Source organism: Erpetoichthys calabaricus, chromosome 1 (assembly GCF_900747795.2).
Source record: "Erpetoichthys calabaricus chromosome 1, fErpCal1.3, whole genome shotgun sequence".
NCBI classification, from domain to species: domain Eukaryota; kingdom Metazoa; phylum Chordata; class Cladistia; order Polypteriformes; family Polypteridae; genus Erpetoichthys; species Erpetoichthys calabaricus.
Window position 1 is genome coordinate 117,778,488 of NC_041394.2, and position 16,691 is coordinate 117,795,178.

The window sequence follows — 16,691 nt, forward strand, 5'->3', positions numbered from 1 at the left end:
AGATGCTTATAAGAAATGTGTATGGAAGACAAGTTGTTTTGGAAAGCAGTTCCTAATTGAGTATTGGTTCAGTCACATGGCCTATCAGACATAACTTTATTGATGTCAGAGCATATTCGAGTACAGCCAAGGGTGCAAAATGTCTTTTCAGCTGATCAGTCCTGACTAAGCAGTTCAATCTTTCAAAGAGACATTTTGTAGTAGTAGGGTGATGTACCGTGTTAACCATAGTGGATGCAATAAGAAGTCAAGCAAAATGACACCTTTTATTGGCTAACTATACAGATAACAATATACAAGCTTTTGAGGCAGTTCAAGCCCCTTCTTCAGGCAACTTTGCTACAGGAAAAATTAGAACATTCTCTACAGAGAAATTACTTTTGTATCCTTATGTATAAACACACACAAAAGACATATACTGAAGCAACAATGTCAGTCTTGGTTTGAATTTTTAACACTCATTATAGATTGTTGTAGCTACTAGTAAGCAAGGCAGGATCAAGCATGGGTCAGACACGTGCCAAAAGAAATCTCTCAGTCCAAAAAGGTTCCTTTTAAAAAGGTTTAGTGAAATATTGATCAGTCTTGAGGACTCAAACAGCATTTCTGTAATATATAAAACATTTTAAAGTCCCCTCCCTTTCAATGATCCCATAGTACAGTAGGAAAAGGATCTCTCATTCAACATCTCCGAAAAGGAATGAAAGGTAGCAATGCACAGAATTCACTCGAACTATGCGCAAAGCATATAATTATTCAACTTAAATTATATATTGAGCACATCTCTCTAATTTAATATAATCTAAAATGTTTCCCAGGCAAGATCCAACCTGCGAACGCTGCAATCAAGTTCCAGCCTCACTGGGTCATATGTTTTGTACTTGCACCAAATTATCATCATCAAGATTTTTAAATGCCTTTCAGACAGCTTTGGTGTCACAATCCCTTCTAATCCACTAACAGCTGTGTCTGGTGACTCCCAGATGGGCTTAAAGTGGAGAAAGACAAACAAACTGTGATCGCCTTTACTACACTATTAGCACATAGTCTTATCTTGGTGAGGAAAATTGGGCAGGCTTTGTTTAAAAAAGTTTCTAATTTGAAGATAGTGAAAGAAATGTGTTGCTGGAAAGTTAAATTTGGAGTGTAATTGTTTGTAGGATGCAAAGACATTGTCTATGTACAGATCTCTAAGTGATTTAATCCCTAATGTTTAACTCACCTCTTTTAAGTCAGTGGATAACTGATGTTATATACTATCTAAAATTGGGAAAAAATCAAATTTTCAGGATCTGTGCAGAACTTTTTTCAAAACCTGGCAGGATCTGATACATTTTAGAATAAGCATTTAAATTGAGGAAGTGGATTCTCTACCCTCATTTTCTATTCTATCTATTTTTATTTATTTACATATTTTTACTATTATTAAAGTGCTACTCTGCTGACGTTGCTCTCTTTCTCATGGGTGGGGGTCGATTTGTTTCAAACCAGTTTTGTTAAACCTAAGTTGCATGTATGGAATGTTTTTTTGATTTTAATAAAATGAAATATAAAAAGGAAAAAAAAATGTAAAAAAATAAAAAGGTTTAGTGAAAATTCAAGCAAACAGTCCACAAAAGAAGAGAGAAAAGTCGTGACACACGTAGAATAAAAGGCAAAAAAAAAAGGAAAAATGTTTCTTCTTGTTAAACTTCAATTGTTTCTATACTTAAGGATGAATTATTTCACTATGCTTTATTTCACATTCAGTATGTTCTAAACGTACGGCTCTGCACATACAACTGAGTACGTTAAGGCACGGTTTGATGTTTTACCTACGGAAAGGCAGGTCACTAACTGAGACTAATCTGTGGTCAGAGGGACAAGAAACAGTTAGAATATACCAATTCAATTCAGTTTGTGGGGGTTATAAGAACCTCCCATAGATTATGCACTAACATATAGGCAAACACTTAATATAACTTAGATAACTAGCAAATGGCTCTTACAATGGTAATTAAACATTCACAAAAATGAATCCTGTAGGAGTGTTAAAATTAAGAGGTCAACTTGCCAATTTATGGTGTCCTGTGTCTCATGGCCTCACCAGGTTTCATGATGCTATTTAATGACTGCTTAGGCATATTCATTAAACATATAAATATCAATCCAGTAGCTTTTTGAATTTGCTTATTTAAAATAATTAAATAATAAGTAAAAGTCAAGAGCTAAACCTATAGAGACTACAGAGTGTAGGTCCATAAATGAATTAATAAATTATTTTTAATTGTGAGGCAGTACAGTGGCACAGTGGTAGTGCTGCTGCCTTGCAATAAGGAGACCTGGATTTGCTTCCCAGGTGCTCCCTGCGTGGAGTTTGCATGTTCTCCCCGTGTCTGTGTGGGTTTCCTCCGAGTACTCCGGTTTCCTCCCACAGTCCAAAGACATGCATATTAGGTGCATTGGTGATCCGAAATTGTCCCTAGTGTGTGCTTGGTGTGTGTGTATGTGCGTGCCCTGCGGTGGGCTGGCACCCTGCCCGAGGTTTGTTTCCTGCATTGCGCCCTGTGTTGGCTGGGATTGGCTCCAGCAGACCCCCGTGACCCTGTAGTTAGGATATAGCGGGTTGGGTAATGGATGGATGGATGGATTTTAATTGTGTAAATCTGAATTTGGGCACCTCTGTCTGCTGTACAGAATGTCATACTATCACAGAAGCTGAGACTGTAGCTTCTTTCTTCTCTCTGGGTTATTGAATTTGAGTGCTTTCAGAAACTTGTTTTTTACCAGTTAGCACTATGGATGGGCAAGGAAACAGATTTCTAAGTTTATCAAAGATTTTATAATTTTGAAACTCAATTCGGTCTTGTAATCAAGTAGGATTTCAATTTTTATACAGTGGTAGAATGGACTTAACATTCCCAAATCTGCTTAATCGAATTCAGACATCATCAGGCTGGAAAGCAGGAACAAACTGTATAAAGAATGCCAGCCCAGTGCAGGACATACACAGCAACACTCACACAGGGCTAGTGTGGAATGAGCTATTAACCTCTTATGGAATCTTATGAGACATTTGAGACATTTGCTACAGTTTAAATGTTAGTTATTGTTCCTTTTTTATTTATAGGTCAATGGGGTCATTATTGTCATGTGTTCAAAGCACAGTAACCTGCATGGGCTTATCAATATGCAGTATGTAGCCACTTTCCAGCACCATGATTAGTGAGTACAATTACTTCACTTTGAAACTTTGGTTTTACTTTGGACCTTAGATATCATTAAAATGCAAATACACATCCATCCATTCATTAACTAAAGCTACATGAACAAATTACTTGACTGCAGAAAGACAGAGCCTAGCCCAGTGTGAAATAATCAGCCTTGACACACACAAAAAGGTTTGGGGCAGCCACCCATATATTTGAGATATAGCTGCAAAAAGAGAAAATAGGTTGCACAGTTGTGTACAGATTGAGTCCAAAACAGAACTGATTAACAGAGGAAAGATTGCAATTGTTTTAAGGTTGGTCAGGGGAAGTGAGGTCACCGGACCCGGAATTGGAAGTGATGTTGTCAGACCCAGGCAGAATTTTAAGTGTTTGATCTGCAGGAATAACAGAGAAAGGATTATTGTACTCTGCCTCCCCCCTAGCCTGGCGTGGAATTCCCTTCTTTTGAGCCCTTTAGCTGTCTCCCATGCGTACGTGTGTGACACCAGAAACATCAAATGAAAGGCATTTATTAACACTAGATGAAAAATCAGTTCATCGCTGCTTTCAGATATCCACCTTCAACTCCATTTACACTGACATCATGGTACCCAGCTGTGTAAACAGTCTCCTAGATATTGGGAAATTAATAAATATTAATATTTACTGACAGCAGTCAGTCTTATAGTTATTTGCATAGTAATGTGTCCACTTTTGCTGTTTAATTCTAAAGCTGCTGCCAATTTTTTTGATGAGTATGAAATATCTAAGCTTAAAATTCACCAAGTTTGCAACATTAACTACACTCCAAAGGTCATTTACATTAATGCAAATAGAGCCTCAGACTGACGTGCGTAGTAATTCATTGCCAAATCAGCCTTCAGGGAGCATAAAAATAATTAACATCCTTGTGTTGATTTGTTATTTTATATGGTTTTATATTTACATCAGGGGGGCGGTGCAGTGATAGCACTGCTGCCTCGCAGTTAGGAGACGTGGGTTCGCTTCCCGGGTCCTCCCTGCGTGGAGTTTGCATGTTCTCCCCGTGTCTGCGTGGGTTTCCTCCGGGCACTCCGGTTTCCTCCCACAGTCCAAAGACATGCAGGTTAGGTGGATTAGCGATTCTAAATTGGCCCTAGTGTGTGCTTGGTGTGTGGGTGTGTGTCCTGCGGTGGGTTGGCACCCTGCCCGGGATTGGTTCCTGCCTTGTGCCCTGTGTTGGCTGGGATTGGCTCCAGCAGACCCCCGTGACCCTGTGTTCGGATTCAGCGGGTTGGAAAATGGATGGATGGATGGATTTACATCCAGTCACACATCTGTGCTGCAATTCTCCTAGAAGGAAAACAAAAAACAAAGAAAGCCTGCCTCCACCCAAATCATTTTTTCATTTTCTTTATAATAATTATTAAAATTATTGTTAATGGCTATTACTAAATATCTGTTAAACATACAAAAAGTAACTGAAACCAATTTTCAAACAGGGCTGATTGAAACAATTAGGTTATTCAAAACTAAAGCAACAACATCAAAAAAACTTTGTAGCAATAGAAGAAAATGCATAACTAGAGAATTTACTCTAACTTAAAATAAACAGCTGGCTTAACTAATAAATATAAAAATGGCAAAATCTTGGAATAAATCCAGGGAAAAACAAGATTTAAAAATGGGAGAAAGAAATACAGTCCCAAACTAACAAAAAAGTCTAAAAGGGAACTTCACAACAAGGAAACATCCATATTTTTATGTTAGGTTTTGGGTTTAGTAACAGTAGTACAAAAAGAGGGTAGGATCAGTGCAAGGTGTCATTATCTAATGTTATATATCCTCATATGGCCTGAACTTTTGTCAGCAGACCACAATAAAAAGGCAAGGCTATAAAGCTGGCTACAGGATGCTCTTCCATTGTGTTTCCATTGATTTGGCAGAAGGAATCCTCAGTTTTCACTTTGATTTCTATAGGCATCTTTATATCTAATTTAACTCTAATGTAATGTTTCTTTTTTAACATGAAAGCTTGATGTACATAATGACCATTTGTAATAATGTAATTAAAAGCAGAAAAAAACAGCGTGCAATATTTTCCTGTTTTAATGCTGTATTAGTGTTATTTATTTTTTTATTTATTATAAGATATAAGAACACAGACACTGCTGCCTAGTGGGGGAAGCATGTTACTGCACTTCGCAATTGTGTTTGTTCTGATAGAATTTTAAACTGGATGCTAATGCCACAGAGTAGAGTTTGTGTCCATGAAAGGAGCAGGGGTGATAAGGGTGCCAAATGATCAAGACCCATCACTGTGCCTAACAAATTAGCTGCAGATTTGAGAGCAACAATGTCAATGTGGGTAGAGTAATTGTTTCCTACTCACTTGCTTTCTTGACCATCTTCAAATCAATACACATCCCGAAGTCGCCAGATCTCCTTACTCTTGAATCATAGGACAAAAGATAAAACTTCTGAATTACTCCTAAATTTACCCTTATTTCCAGCTCCTTTTTGATTTTCAGCAACTAAAAAAATGGGTAATAAATATGCATTTGCTTTACTGCCAAATCGTTTTAAAAGGCAAAACATCAGTTTTATATGTATTATAAAAACAGCCCTATATTCTGTATAGTATAGAGAGTGTTGATGCCACATGGGCTGGACAGACATCCCAGCCAGAAGAGGGAATGGGTTCTTACCCGGACGGGAGGCTCCCAACAAACATATAGGCATCCCGGCTGGAAAAGAAGAAGGGATCAGACCCGGAGGGAAGAACCAAAAGGGATGGACGGAGACCCCATTGGAAAAGAAAGACGTCGCTGGAGGTTTTTTATTCCCCCAGCACAATAGATGGCAGCAGCCTCAGATGTCTGTGCACAGTAGGAAACCAGCAGGGCATGCTGGGAGATGTAGTCTGGCAAAACAGCCCTGCTGGGATCACTGGGTGCCATGAGAGGGCGCTGCAGGGAGACAAGCTCCCTATTTTAATTGACTTCCATGTGACCCGGAAGTGCCATGTGACCTGGAAGTGCCATGTGACCCGGAAGTGCAATCACCCTGGCACCAGAAGTACTCCCGAGTCTGTAATAAAAGGGACTGCACTCCATTATCCAGGCAAGTCAAAGGTGGCAGGTAGTGGAGCAATGCTTGAGTGGAGGAGGACAGTGCTGTAGGGAGAAGGAAAGTATTGTGGGGAGGAAGACCTGTGTTTGCGATTGTGCTTGTGTAAATTTTAGAGGTATTTATAATAAAACCTTCCATTATTTTCACCCGGGATTGTGAAGGTGTGTTCGTGTTGGGGTTTGGGGCTTGCTGACGCCCAAATTATATCACAAAAGATATACAATTTATGTGATTTCTTTTTCCAGTGTTTCTATTTTGACCTTAACAGCAGTTTATTATTATGCTTATAACAGCGGCTCCATCAATCGTCTTAAATTGCAGGATTTGTTCATATAATTTTTCCATGAATTAACACTCTCCTCCACCATTTAAAAATAAAATTATCAAACATTCAGATGTAATTAATGTGCACAGTGTGGACTTTAATTTAGGGGTATTTGCATACACTTCAGTAACACCAGGTAGAAATCACAACACATTTTCTACCTGGTTCCCCCGATTTCAGGGTACCATAATGTTGGAATATAGCAATGGTCGGTATATTAAAGCAGTCATATTTAGTACAAATTTAGTTCTACAAAACAAGCAGGACCTGGAGATGGCTGCATTAGAGGCTTGGCAGAGCACCACCAGAGAACACACTCTGCACTCGGTGTTATCTATGAATCTGCAGACTTCAAACAGTCATTGCATGTGAGGAACTAAATTAGTACATAAATATGATTATTTTAATATATCGACCATTGCTATATTCCAAACATTATGGTGCCCTGAAGTGTATGCAAATACCTTTAACTGAAAGTCTGCAATGTGCACTTTAATCATGTATAAGATGTTTGATTTGTCATTTTAAATGGTAGAGCAAAGGGGGAAATCAAAAGGTGACTAAAGAGGTCAACATAATGAAGTACTTATCAGTCTGGGGGCCTGCTTGGGAAGAAGTGTTACAGAAGAATTTGACTTGTCACAGCAGCTTTGTTCATTTTTACCTTGAAGCGAAATGAGAACTGTTAAGTTTACTTCTACTTCAGTGTTTCTTTTTGTTACACTTTCCTATAGTGTACCTTCACTGGCACATCTAATATCATTAGGTTTAATATTTGTATGAATTACAGGACAACCATTACACTTCAACCAATCATCTTTAAGGTTAGCTTCTGGCATCACAAAATAAGTAACTGTATGCACAAACAAATAATCACAGGATTTAATAATGTGTTTACCTTAGTAATTTAAATTATAACAAATATTTCTTTATACATGCTTTGATAAATTATGAAGGAAAGTTTTTTTTTCATTATGGGGTTTTGCATGCCTTTTTTAGTAGTGCCTGTTTTGTGATATCATGGACCAAGTTGACCTCAGAACGTAAATAAATATCCTGAAATGACAATTCTGGGAACAACACTTATCTAACACTATCAGATCCACCCACAGTCATGTATTGTGCCGACTTCTTGAGGTATTTACATGAGCGTGTAATGATGGGGGTTCTTGCTCCATACTCCCTCTTCCTTTTTGGAAGCTCTTGAACCCAACACCGTCAGTAATGTAACCGGCTGAGCTGGACAATGAGGACACCAACAAAGCAAGGGTGAAAGGTGCAAAAGTGCTTTTATTACAAACAACAAAACCAGTGTCCAAATCATGCAATCAAAGAGTCGTTAAATAAATAATCCATTAAAAAAACAGTGAAAATGTGGAGGTGAAAATCCAATAAATAAATCCTTTAAAACTGATGTTAAAACAATAATATGGGCTGGAAACTGTCCTCTTTTAAAACCCGGTGCCTTCTTTAGCTGGTGGCTCCCCAGCTTCGCCCATCCAGGCTCTGCAACAAAGGAGTTGCCCTACATACAGCTGACCTTCTCCACATCTGGTTGCCTTTTGTCCTCTGGCTCTGTATGGCAACTTTCCTGGACTGAGACTTGGGTTCCACCACGGCCAGGGCGCTCACGCTGGGGTTCCGATCCCAAATCTCTGACTCCTGCTGCCTTCCTGGACTTACGTGGCAAGCCGTCCTCGATCGTGGTCACTCCTGCTCCTCTGTAAAACTCAGTAGAAGTGACCCATTCCATCTGCCCCCGGGTGCCGGCCAAACACCCTGCAAGGGCTTACTTCTCTCAGCTGCCTGTCCTTCTACAGTGAGCCTGCTCTCGCTCTTTCGCTCACACAAGCTCCATAGCTTCCTGCCTTTTCTCATTTTTAACCCCCGTCCTCTGTTTTCTCTCATTTTTTTTGATCTTTCTTCTCTTTTATAATGGGGACGTGGCACACGTGCGACGATTAGCAGCTCCCGGCATCAATTACGGATACGGATGATTCCTCATCTATGCACTTAAGCGAGGAAATGCCCACAGCGCGTCTCATCCGTGAACCGCTCCGGCCACACTACAACACCTCCTCCATAAGCCACAAGTGCTGTGGTTATTTATATAAAAACTGGCTTTTCTTCTAAGCCGTGGACCCGCTATACCACAGAGTGATGTTTGTTTAGAGCCATAGGTGAAAATTAGGATGACGTTTACATAGAACTTTGCTTTTTTTCATGTGAGGATAAAGTTATAGTGTAAATTTTGGAAGGCAGCACTGTGATTGCATCTCAGCTCCAAAGACTAGGGTTAAAATTCCTTCAAATTGACGCTCTGTGTTGACTTTGCATGTTCTTTTTGTATCCACGTTGTTTTTCCTTGGCTACTCTGCTTTCTTCGCATATCTCAAACATGTGGATGTCTTTCTATCTCGTGACCCTACAATGGCCTTTTGTTTATATAAATATGTTCAGCTCCTCTTTCCAGGACTGATTCTTGCTTTGCATCCAATGCCACCTCGATAGGTTATATCTTTGTAAAAGCATTGTATTACACTGGGCTATGCAGAGTCAGCACTTGCACCAATCCGGCATGAGTTGTCAGTCCATTATATTGCACACTCAAAAACATGCTAATTCATATTAGGCCAATTTTAAAGTTACTAGTTGGGTTGGCACCCTGCCCGGGATTGGTTCCTGCCTTGTGCCCTTTGTTGGCTGGGATTGGCTGCAGCAGACCCCCGTGACCCTGTGTTCGGATTCAGCGGGTTGGAAAATGGATGGATGGATAGTTCATCTGACATGTATGTCTTTTTCCTGTGAGAGGAAAGATGGGGCACATAGAAGAAAAATAATACTAACTGGGGAAAAATGTACAAACTGCACACAGGGAGTGTCTGGGTGGGGAATGAAACCGGGATCTCTGTATCTTTAATTCAGCAACACTAGCCACTATATCACCTGCATTTACTTCCATGGATAAGTTATTCAGGTATTCTCAAACAGGTTCTTTGTGGTTCTGCAAACTTAACTATTGAAGTTGAAGAATTATTCATTAATAGTTCAGCTGAAATTTAAATGAATTAGGGCAGTGTTTCTGGATGCTGCTGATATTTTCTCTCTCTCTCTCTTCTTGCACAGGTATATCTATTCGTCCCTGCTGTATTCACAGTTGTATGCTTTTTCATTGTGGGGATGTCCCTCTACTCTGATCCAGTCAACACAGGCATCAGTTTTGCCTTCACCCTGACTGGTATCCCAGTTTATTTCCTTGTGGTTCAGAAGCAGAGACTGCCTTTATGCATCAATAGAGCTTTTCGTAAGTGGAAACGGCTTTTTGTATTTCAAAATTCAGACCATCTCCTATTCCATCCATAAATATCAAAGTCCTTAGCAAAAATGTGCAGCAGTCTTGTCTCAAATGATGCTACAGCCTAATATGAGGTTATGAATAAAGACTACTGTATTGTAGGCAGTACAGCGGTACAGAGTTAGAATTGTTGCCACACTATTTTGAGCACATTGGTTGAATTCATCTCCCGGTCACTGAGTACGTGGCATTTGCATGTTCTCCATATGTTCAAATGAGTTGTCTTCTAGTACTTTTGTTTCTTTCCACATACCAAAATCATAAATCATTATGTGATATACTAGGGTTTCTTGGAATTTCTAAACTGACCCCATGTGAGAATGGAGTAAACTGGCATTCCATCCACTGTTGGTCCCTAATCCTCCCAGGAGATACATTTCTAATAGCCCTGAAATGCAAAAATCAGATTCTGACAATGAAATAGGGTTAGAGTTACAGAGTGTACACCCATTGGTGCGTTCAGATGATTGAACCACTCTCTGTAGAGCTTTGCAGTCCTATTGTGTGCTGATCCCAAACTAGGCAGTAATACTTCCTTTCAGGATACTTTCAATGGTGGATGTGTACAAGTACTTAAGTAATTGGAAGGGCAGTCTGAAATCCCTGAGATGAATTGTGCAATTATAGTATAACTAGACATTAAGCCCGTTACAATAACGGGCGCTAGAACAGTAGTGCATAAACATTAGTATGTGGCTGTAATATGCGTCACTGTATTGTGTGCCTTTAATTTTCTCTCGCAGTAATACGTCTCTCCAGCAAGTACTGTGCAGTTCCCCAGCAAGTATTTTAATATGTGCTGGCTTGCCGCTGATTTTTGTATGTGTGGCGTCTCCCCAGCAACAGATTTTATGTGCGCGAAAATAAATCTTCTTTTAAAAGTCATCCTATTGTAATATCATGAAAATTCGTATATTTAGGAAAACCCCTTCAACAATTGATACTTTACGCTTTACCGGGCCAAGTTTGTTAATCGCAAATCTGACATCCTCAGAGTGAACACTTGCACAACAATAAACACTGCTGGTCTCTGCGTCTCAGTAGCCGATTGGATTTTTCGTGCGTTATCTTTTAGGTCTTACCTCATTTACCGAAATCCAATTGGATCAGCTGCACAATATTTTATAGGTCCCGCCCTCTCTGTCTTGTGTGACGCGTCAGGTGGCCTTTGAAGCATCGCACCGTGCCCCGTGCATGCGCACTTCACCAGAAGACACACACACACGGACACATGGACGCACACAGGGGTTTTATTAAAGAGGATAACTGAATAATAGGCACTTAATGTGGGTTACTCAGTTTTGTGTGCTGAAAGCTGTATATTAGCAATCTTTCTAGACTTACATATTAGTATTTATTTTTAAAAGCCTTGTTTTTTTCAGTCATCTCTTTAAGTAGTTTTTAATTTGTACCTGAAGATTAGCTCATTTCAATATAGAAATCAGAGAAGTTGTGGTGAATGGCTTTTCACTAGGTAAGTAACGTGACATGTTGGTTTTACTTTTTTGCAGACATCCTTACTAAGAAGCTACAGATTCTCTTGGAAGTGATGCCACAGGAGGTGCAGACCTACTAAATCTTAAGCTGATCAAAACTTTACCTTCAAAACTGAAATGGGCTTTAAATAATAATGTTGGTGTACCATACATTCTGCAAGATTTTATTTTAAATTGTAAAACATATTTTTAAGTATTAAAGACAATCACTGTGAAGTAAAAAATACAAAGAAAATATATCTGACTAAGCAGTGAAGACCACACACCTTAAGGAGTGACATTCTATTTTTGTGAAGCATTCACTAAAAACCAATAAATTTAATTTTCTTAAAGTGTCATTTAACATGATCTGTTATATTCGTTTTTTTCAATAGTTTGTTTTGAATATACAGTACATTAATCTTGTTTTCACTATTATATTTTTTAACATTTTTTTAATAACTAGAACATGCAGCATGACAGAACAGAATGTCTGGTCCATTTCCAATTTACATTCAATAGGATTGGTGCTCAGCCCCCGGAAATATGGAAGAGTACTTCCACAGCCTTCTATAAATTCCCAAGGGGCAAATAAATAAAAAAAATGCTACTCTGTTCTAGACTCATCAATCAGATTGAAAATTTTGAAGTCTCTATTGCAACCAGTGTGCAAAATACCCCATGGTAATCGGGGGTCCCATTTGTGCTCCAGTGCTAGCTGAACTGTTTGTATGTTATTGTGGAATGTTCAATAAACTATAGAGCTTTCTGTCAATTGGATGTATGTATCTTACATAGAAGAATCACATCATACATGGATAATGGTCAGCATCAGGCAGACCAGCCACTTTTCAATTATGTGTGGTATTTGAGAAGCCTATATCTTAACCTACTGTAACTGTGCTGATGCTGTTTGATTTTTTTTTTGTACAGGTTGGGATGAATGAAACAGCATTAGTTAAAATGGCTATTTCAAAATGAGAATAAAAGTAATTATGACCCATGAACCAATTTCTGCATTACTCCATCCCTCCATCCTCCCATTCCATAGGTGAGCCACAATGCCAAAAGAATTCTGAGAATGCAATTCAGCTCCATATACATATTGTCAAACACGGTAGCTGTGTGAGTGTCTCACTGGGACCAGTTTAAATGAGAAGCAGGGGACTGGGGAGAAGGTTACACTGCCTATAATAAGTACTTCCATTCCCATTCCCAGGAGAGATGAGGTCCCGCCCATAGACACCTGACCTCACTTCAGGCCCTCTCTGACTCCACCCCTTCCAGTCCCTTAAGGACTTCTTTATATGGACAAGAGCAGTGCTGAGGGATCCAGGTCTGATAGAGCAGCCTTTACCCCTTTCTTTCCTGAGACTTACGTAAGTGTCTTTGCATAATACTGCACAATGGGGAAATCCTGAAGGACTGGAAAATGGTAAATATTTTCCCATTATATAACAAAGGTGATCAGGCTGATCCAAGCAACTATAGGCCAGTAAGCTTAAATTAATGGAAGGAATTATTAATTATTACACCCAAAGCTGTACATTTTCTTGTCTCATTCTTACAATATGATTACAAACATTTTCTATTGTAACTTTAAACAATAGTTAAGTGAGATCCAAAATAACAGACAGTCACCTCTATAGTGTATAAATCTCCATTTCAACATCAACCCCTAACCTCACTTAATAGCTTACCTTAATACTAGAAGTATCAAAAATAAAACAAGTGGGTTGAAGCTGTATGTAGTGGAGCACAATTATGATATTATAGCAATAACAGAAACCTGGCTAAATAAAAAATATGGGGATGAGTATAACATAGAGGAATACATATTTTTTAGGAAGGATAGACAGAACAGAAAGGAAAGTGGGGTTGCTATTTATGTCAAACAGAACTTAAATGCATGTCCTCTTCAATTGGACGATGAGCCCCATCTTAGTGAGGACATCTGGCTTTGTCTGGCAAGCTTTACGGAAAGTGGCCTTATTTTAGGAGACTCCACAATGCAGACAGTAATTTCAATTCACATCTTTTTAGTAATGTTAAAAAGGTAAGTTTACAGGAGGATATTATAGTCATGGTTGGGCTTTAACTACCCAAATATTAACTGGGATAACCTTTCAAATAGCGGAGCACAAGAGTTTTTAGAAGTAATCGGTGACCTTTTTTTAACACAGTATAATAAAGCACCAACACAGGGTGAAGCTAGTCTGGATTTAGTATATTGTAATAATCAGGATAGAACTGAGGGTGTACAGGTGATTAAACTACTAGGGTCAAGTGACTGTAATATATAATACAGTTCTCTGTGTTTTGGAAGACTGTGGATGCAAAGACTAAAACTGTTAAATTTAATTTTGGTAGGGCAAAGTTTGAGTAGATGCGGCATAGACTAAGGAGGATATACTCGGATACGCTTTTAAGTGTGGAGACAGTCAAGGAGCAGTGGAATAGGTTTAAAAATGTTTCAAATATAATGCAGGGCAGGTACACACCTACTTTTGGAATTAGTAGAATATTTTAAAAAACTCTGCAATGGGTTAATATAGAGTTGAAATAGAAGCTGCAAAGAAAAAAACAGCTGTATAAAACTAATAACTCCAATGTGAATCATAAGTTGTATGAAAACATGAGAGCAACCATTAAGAGGGATATTAGGGAGGCTAAAAGGCAGTTAATGAAGAATACAGAAAATAAGGTGAAAGATATCCCAAAGAGATTAATTCAGTATTTTAATAGTAAACAGTCAAGGAGGAGTTGAAGTGAATCAGGAATAGGGGAATTAAAAAAATACAGTCAGTGAAATAGCAGATGCTCTAACTGTACATTTTTCTGAGGTCTTCATGTGTGAGGTAGTGGATAACCTCCCAGAGGTAAAAGGGATTGGTGGTACTGAGTGATTTAGAAATTGTACAGGGATAAGTACTGCTCAGATTAAATAGTCTGAAATCAAACAAATTTTCAGAACCAGATAATATTTATCCTTGAATTCTTAAAGAGGTTAGTGAGTATATATATCCACCCTTCACACATATTTTTAGGAAGTCACTGAGCACAGGCGAGATTCTGAAGGATTGGAAAATGGCAAATATTATCTCATTATATAACAAGTGTGATCAGGCAGATACAAGCAACTATAGGCCAGTAAGCTTAACGTGTATGACAGGTAAATTAATGGAAGGAATTATTAAAGATAAGATTGAACAATACATGGCAAAAACAGTTTTACTGAACAGTCAACAGGGGTTCAGAAGGTGGAGGTCGTGTTTTACTAACATGCTGTAATTCTATAAGGAGGCAACAAAAGAATATGATTAAAATGGAGCATATGATATTATTTATCTTGACTTTCAGAAAGCATTTGATTAGACGACATAAGAGAGGTTAGACAACAAACTAAAAAAGTGGGAGTTCCGGGTGTAATGTGTAGATGGGTGAAAAACTGGCTCCGACACAGGAAGCAGAGCAGATTTGGGGCAGGTGAAATTTAATGTAAGTAAATGTAAATTAAAAAATATATTTTGATACATAATGGGAGGTTTCATTGCCTTGTCTTGCACTGGCACCTGTTGCTTCATGGGGGTCTCCAGTTATCCAAACCCCTTGATTGTTGATTGTGTGTCACTTCCTCATGGCGCTTCATGCTTCATGGGATTACCCCAACCCCCCTGGATTGTCAATCGAGTGTCTAAGCTTCACTGGAGACACATTTACAGGATTACTGAAATTTAAAGATAAATTGCTCAATTTATATTTAATTTTAATGTACTGAGTTAAAAGTTTATTTTTGCATTCAATTTGTTCACCTTAATCTTCAAATGTCATATTGCTTTTGTAGGGGGTGCGAACATTAATCAAACATTTTCTGGGTGTGAGGGGCACAGAAAAAGTTGGGGACCACTGCTCCAGAGAATAATCACATGATCTTAATTGTCATTATACTAGATTGTTCAAGATTCTTGTTGCTTCTGTCAGTTTTGCCCCTGAAACTTTATTATCTGTGGCATGTGTTGAATATGTGTGTTATTTGTTTCTATTCCTCCTGTAAGATTTGTTGTTTCTCATTCAAGTTTGTGTTTGTCAATCACCATTTTCAAATCAGTCAACAGATTCTCAATGTGCCTCAAATTTCTTTATATTAGACAACAAAACATTGCAGTCTTAATAAATGAAAACATTAAAACCTGAAACTAAAGTATCACAGGGAAAAGGCTAAACTTTATTTCACCACTAGGTGGCACATTTGAATGAAGAATATCAGCTCTTGTTGATAAAGATGCCCAGAAGCTCATTAAAAAATACATTTTATCAAGTGTTTTGGGATATTCCAACACATTTTTAAAGAATGCCAATGAAATGCCATGGAAAAAAAACACAAGATTAAGCCAATGACACTACAAGTGGATTTTGCTTTGTGAACTGCATGAATGCTGTTGGCAAGTAATCTAATATTCCTATTCCATATTTTTTTATGAATATACCAAATGTTAACTGCAGTTTCCAAAGTTATTAAAGTTATTTTAGAAAGTTAAAAAAATTTTACTGTACAAACTTCAAGAGGATATAATTTCATATAATGCCATAGGCTCAAAGCAGCTCATATTAAGATTTTTCATTTTGAAGTTGGGATTTTATTTAGGAAGGATACAATTGAAAGAAGACAGTCTTCTCTTAGCTGAACAAAAAAGTTATCAGCTTCACTCTATCTAGATATTTGTAATTCTATTGCATAAGTTAGTATAGTAAATATTATTATATAATTATTATATAAAACTTAAAAAGTAGCACGGAAGTGTAATTGATATACACTAAACCAGAACAACTTTTAGAAATGAACTGCATGTGGGTGTTGGTTTCGTCCGTTACAGGAGATGGACGTCTGAAGTGGAGCTCTGTTAGCAGTGGCTTTATTTTCCCATGTATTTCTTATTATTTAGAGGTATCCTGTATTTACCTGACCCAAGGAACTTCCACTACAATATATAATATATAAACATGAGTAACAAGAAACTTAAAGCTACATCAAAGCCTGGACAGACGTCAAGTCCAAGCCCGAGCACAAGGTACGGCCTCTCGGAGTCTGACCTGGAACAGGCAGACCAATGCGCAGACTTCCCAGGAACCCCCTCCACTACATCGTCTCCAGTCGAGAGCGAAAATGGGAGCAAGGGTGCAAGTGATGCAGGTCATGATGGATTGTCGATTTCAGAGGATCATTCAAAACTAGA

At 38.4% G+C, this 16,691-nt stretch overlaps 1 protein-coding gene across 1 annotated transcript in view; it reads left to right on the forward strand.

The window, feature by feature from the left end:
* Positions 1-11,886, forward strand: part of LOC114654883 (cystine/glutamate transporter-like) — a 49,148-nt gene extending 37,262 nt beyond the window's left edge. Inside the window, exons 11-12 of the mRNA XM_028805725.2 lie at positions 9,754-9,931; positions 11,494-11,886. Of these exons, the coding sequence (XP_028661558.2) occupies positions 9,754-9,931; positions 11,494-11,558 (243 nt within the window). The 3' untranslated portion in view covers positions 11,559-11,886. The remainder of the gene's footprint in view (positions 1-9,753; positions 9,932-11,493) is intronic.
* The last annotated feature ends 4,805 nt before the right edge of the window (positions 11,887-16,691 follow it).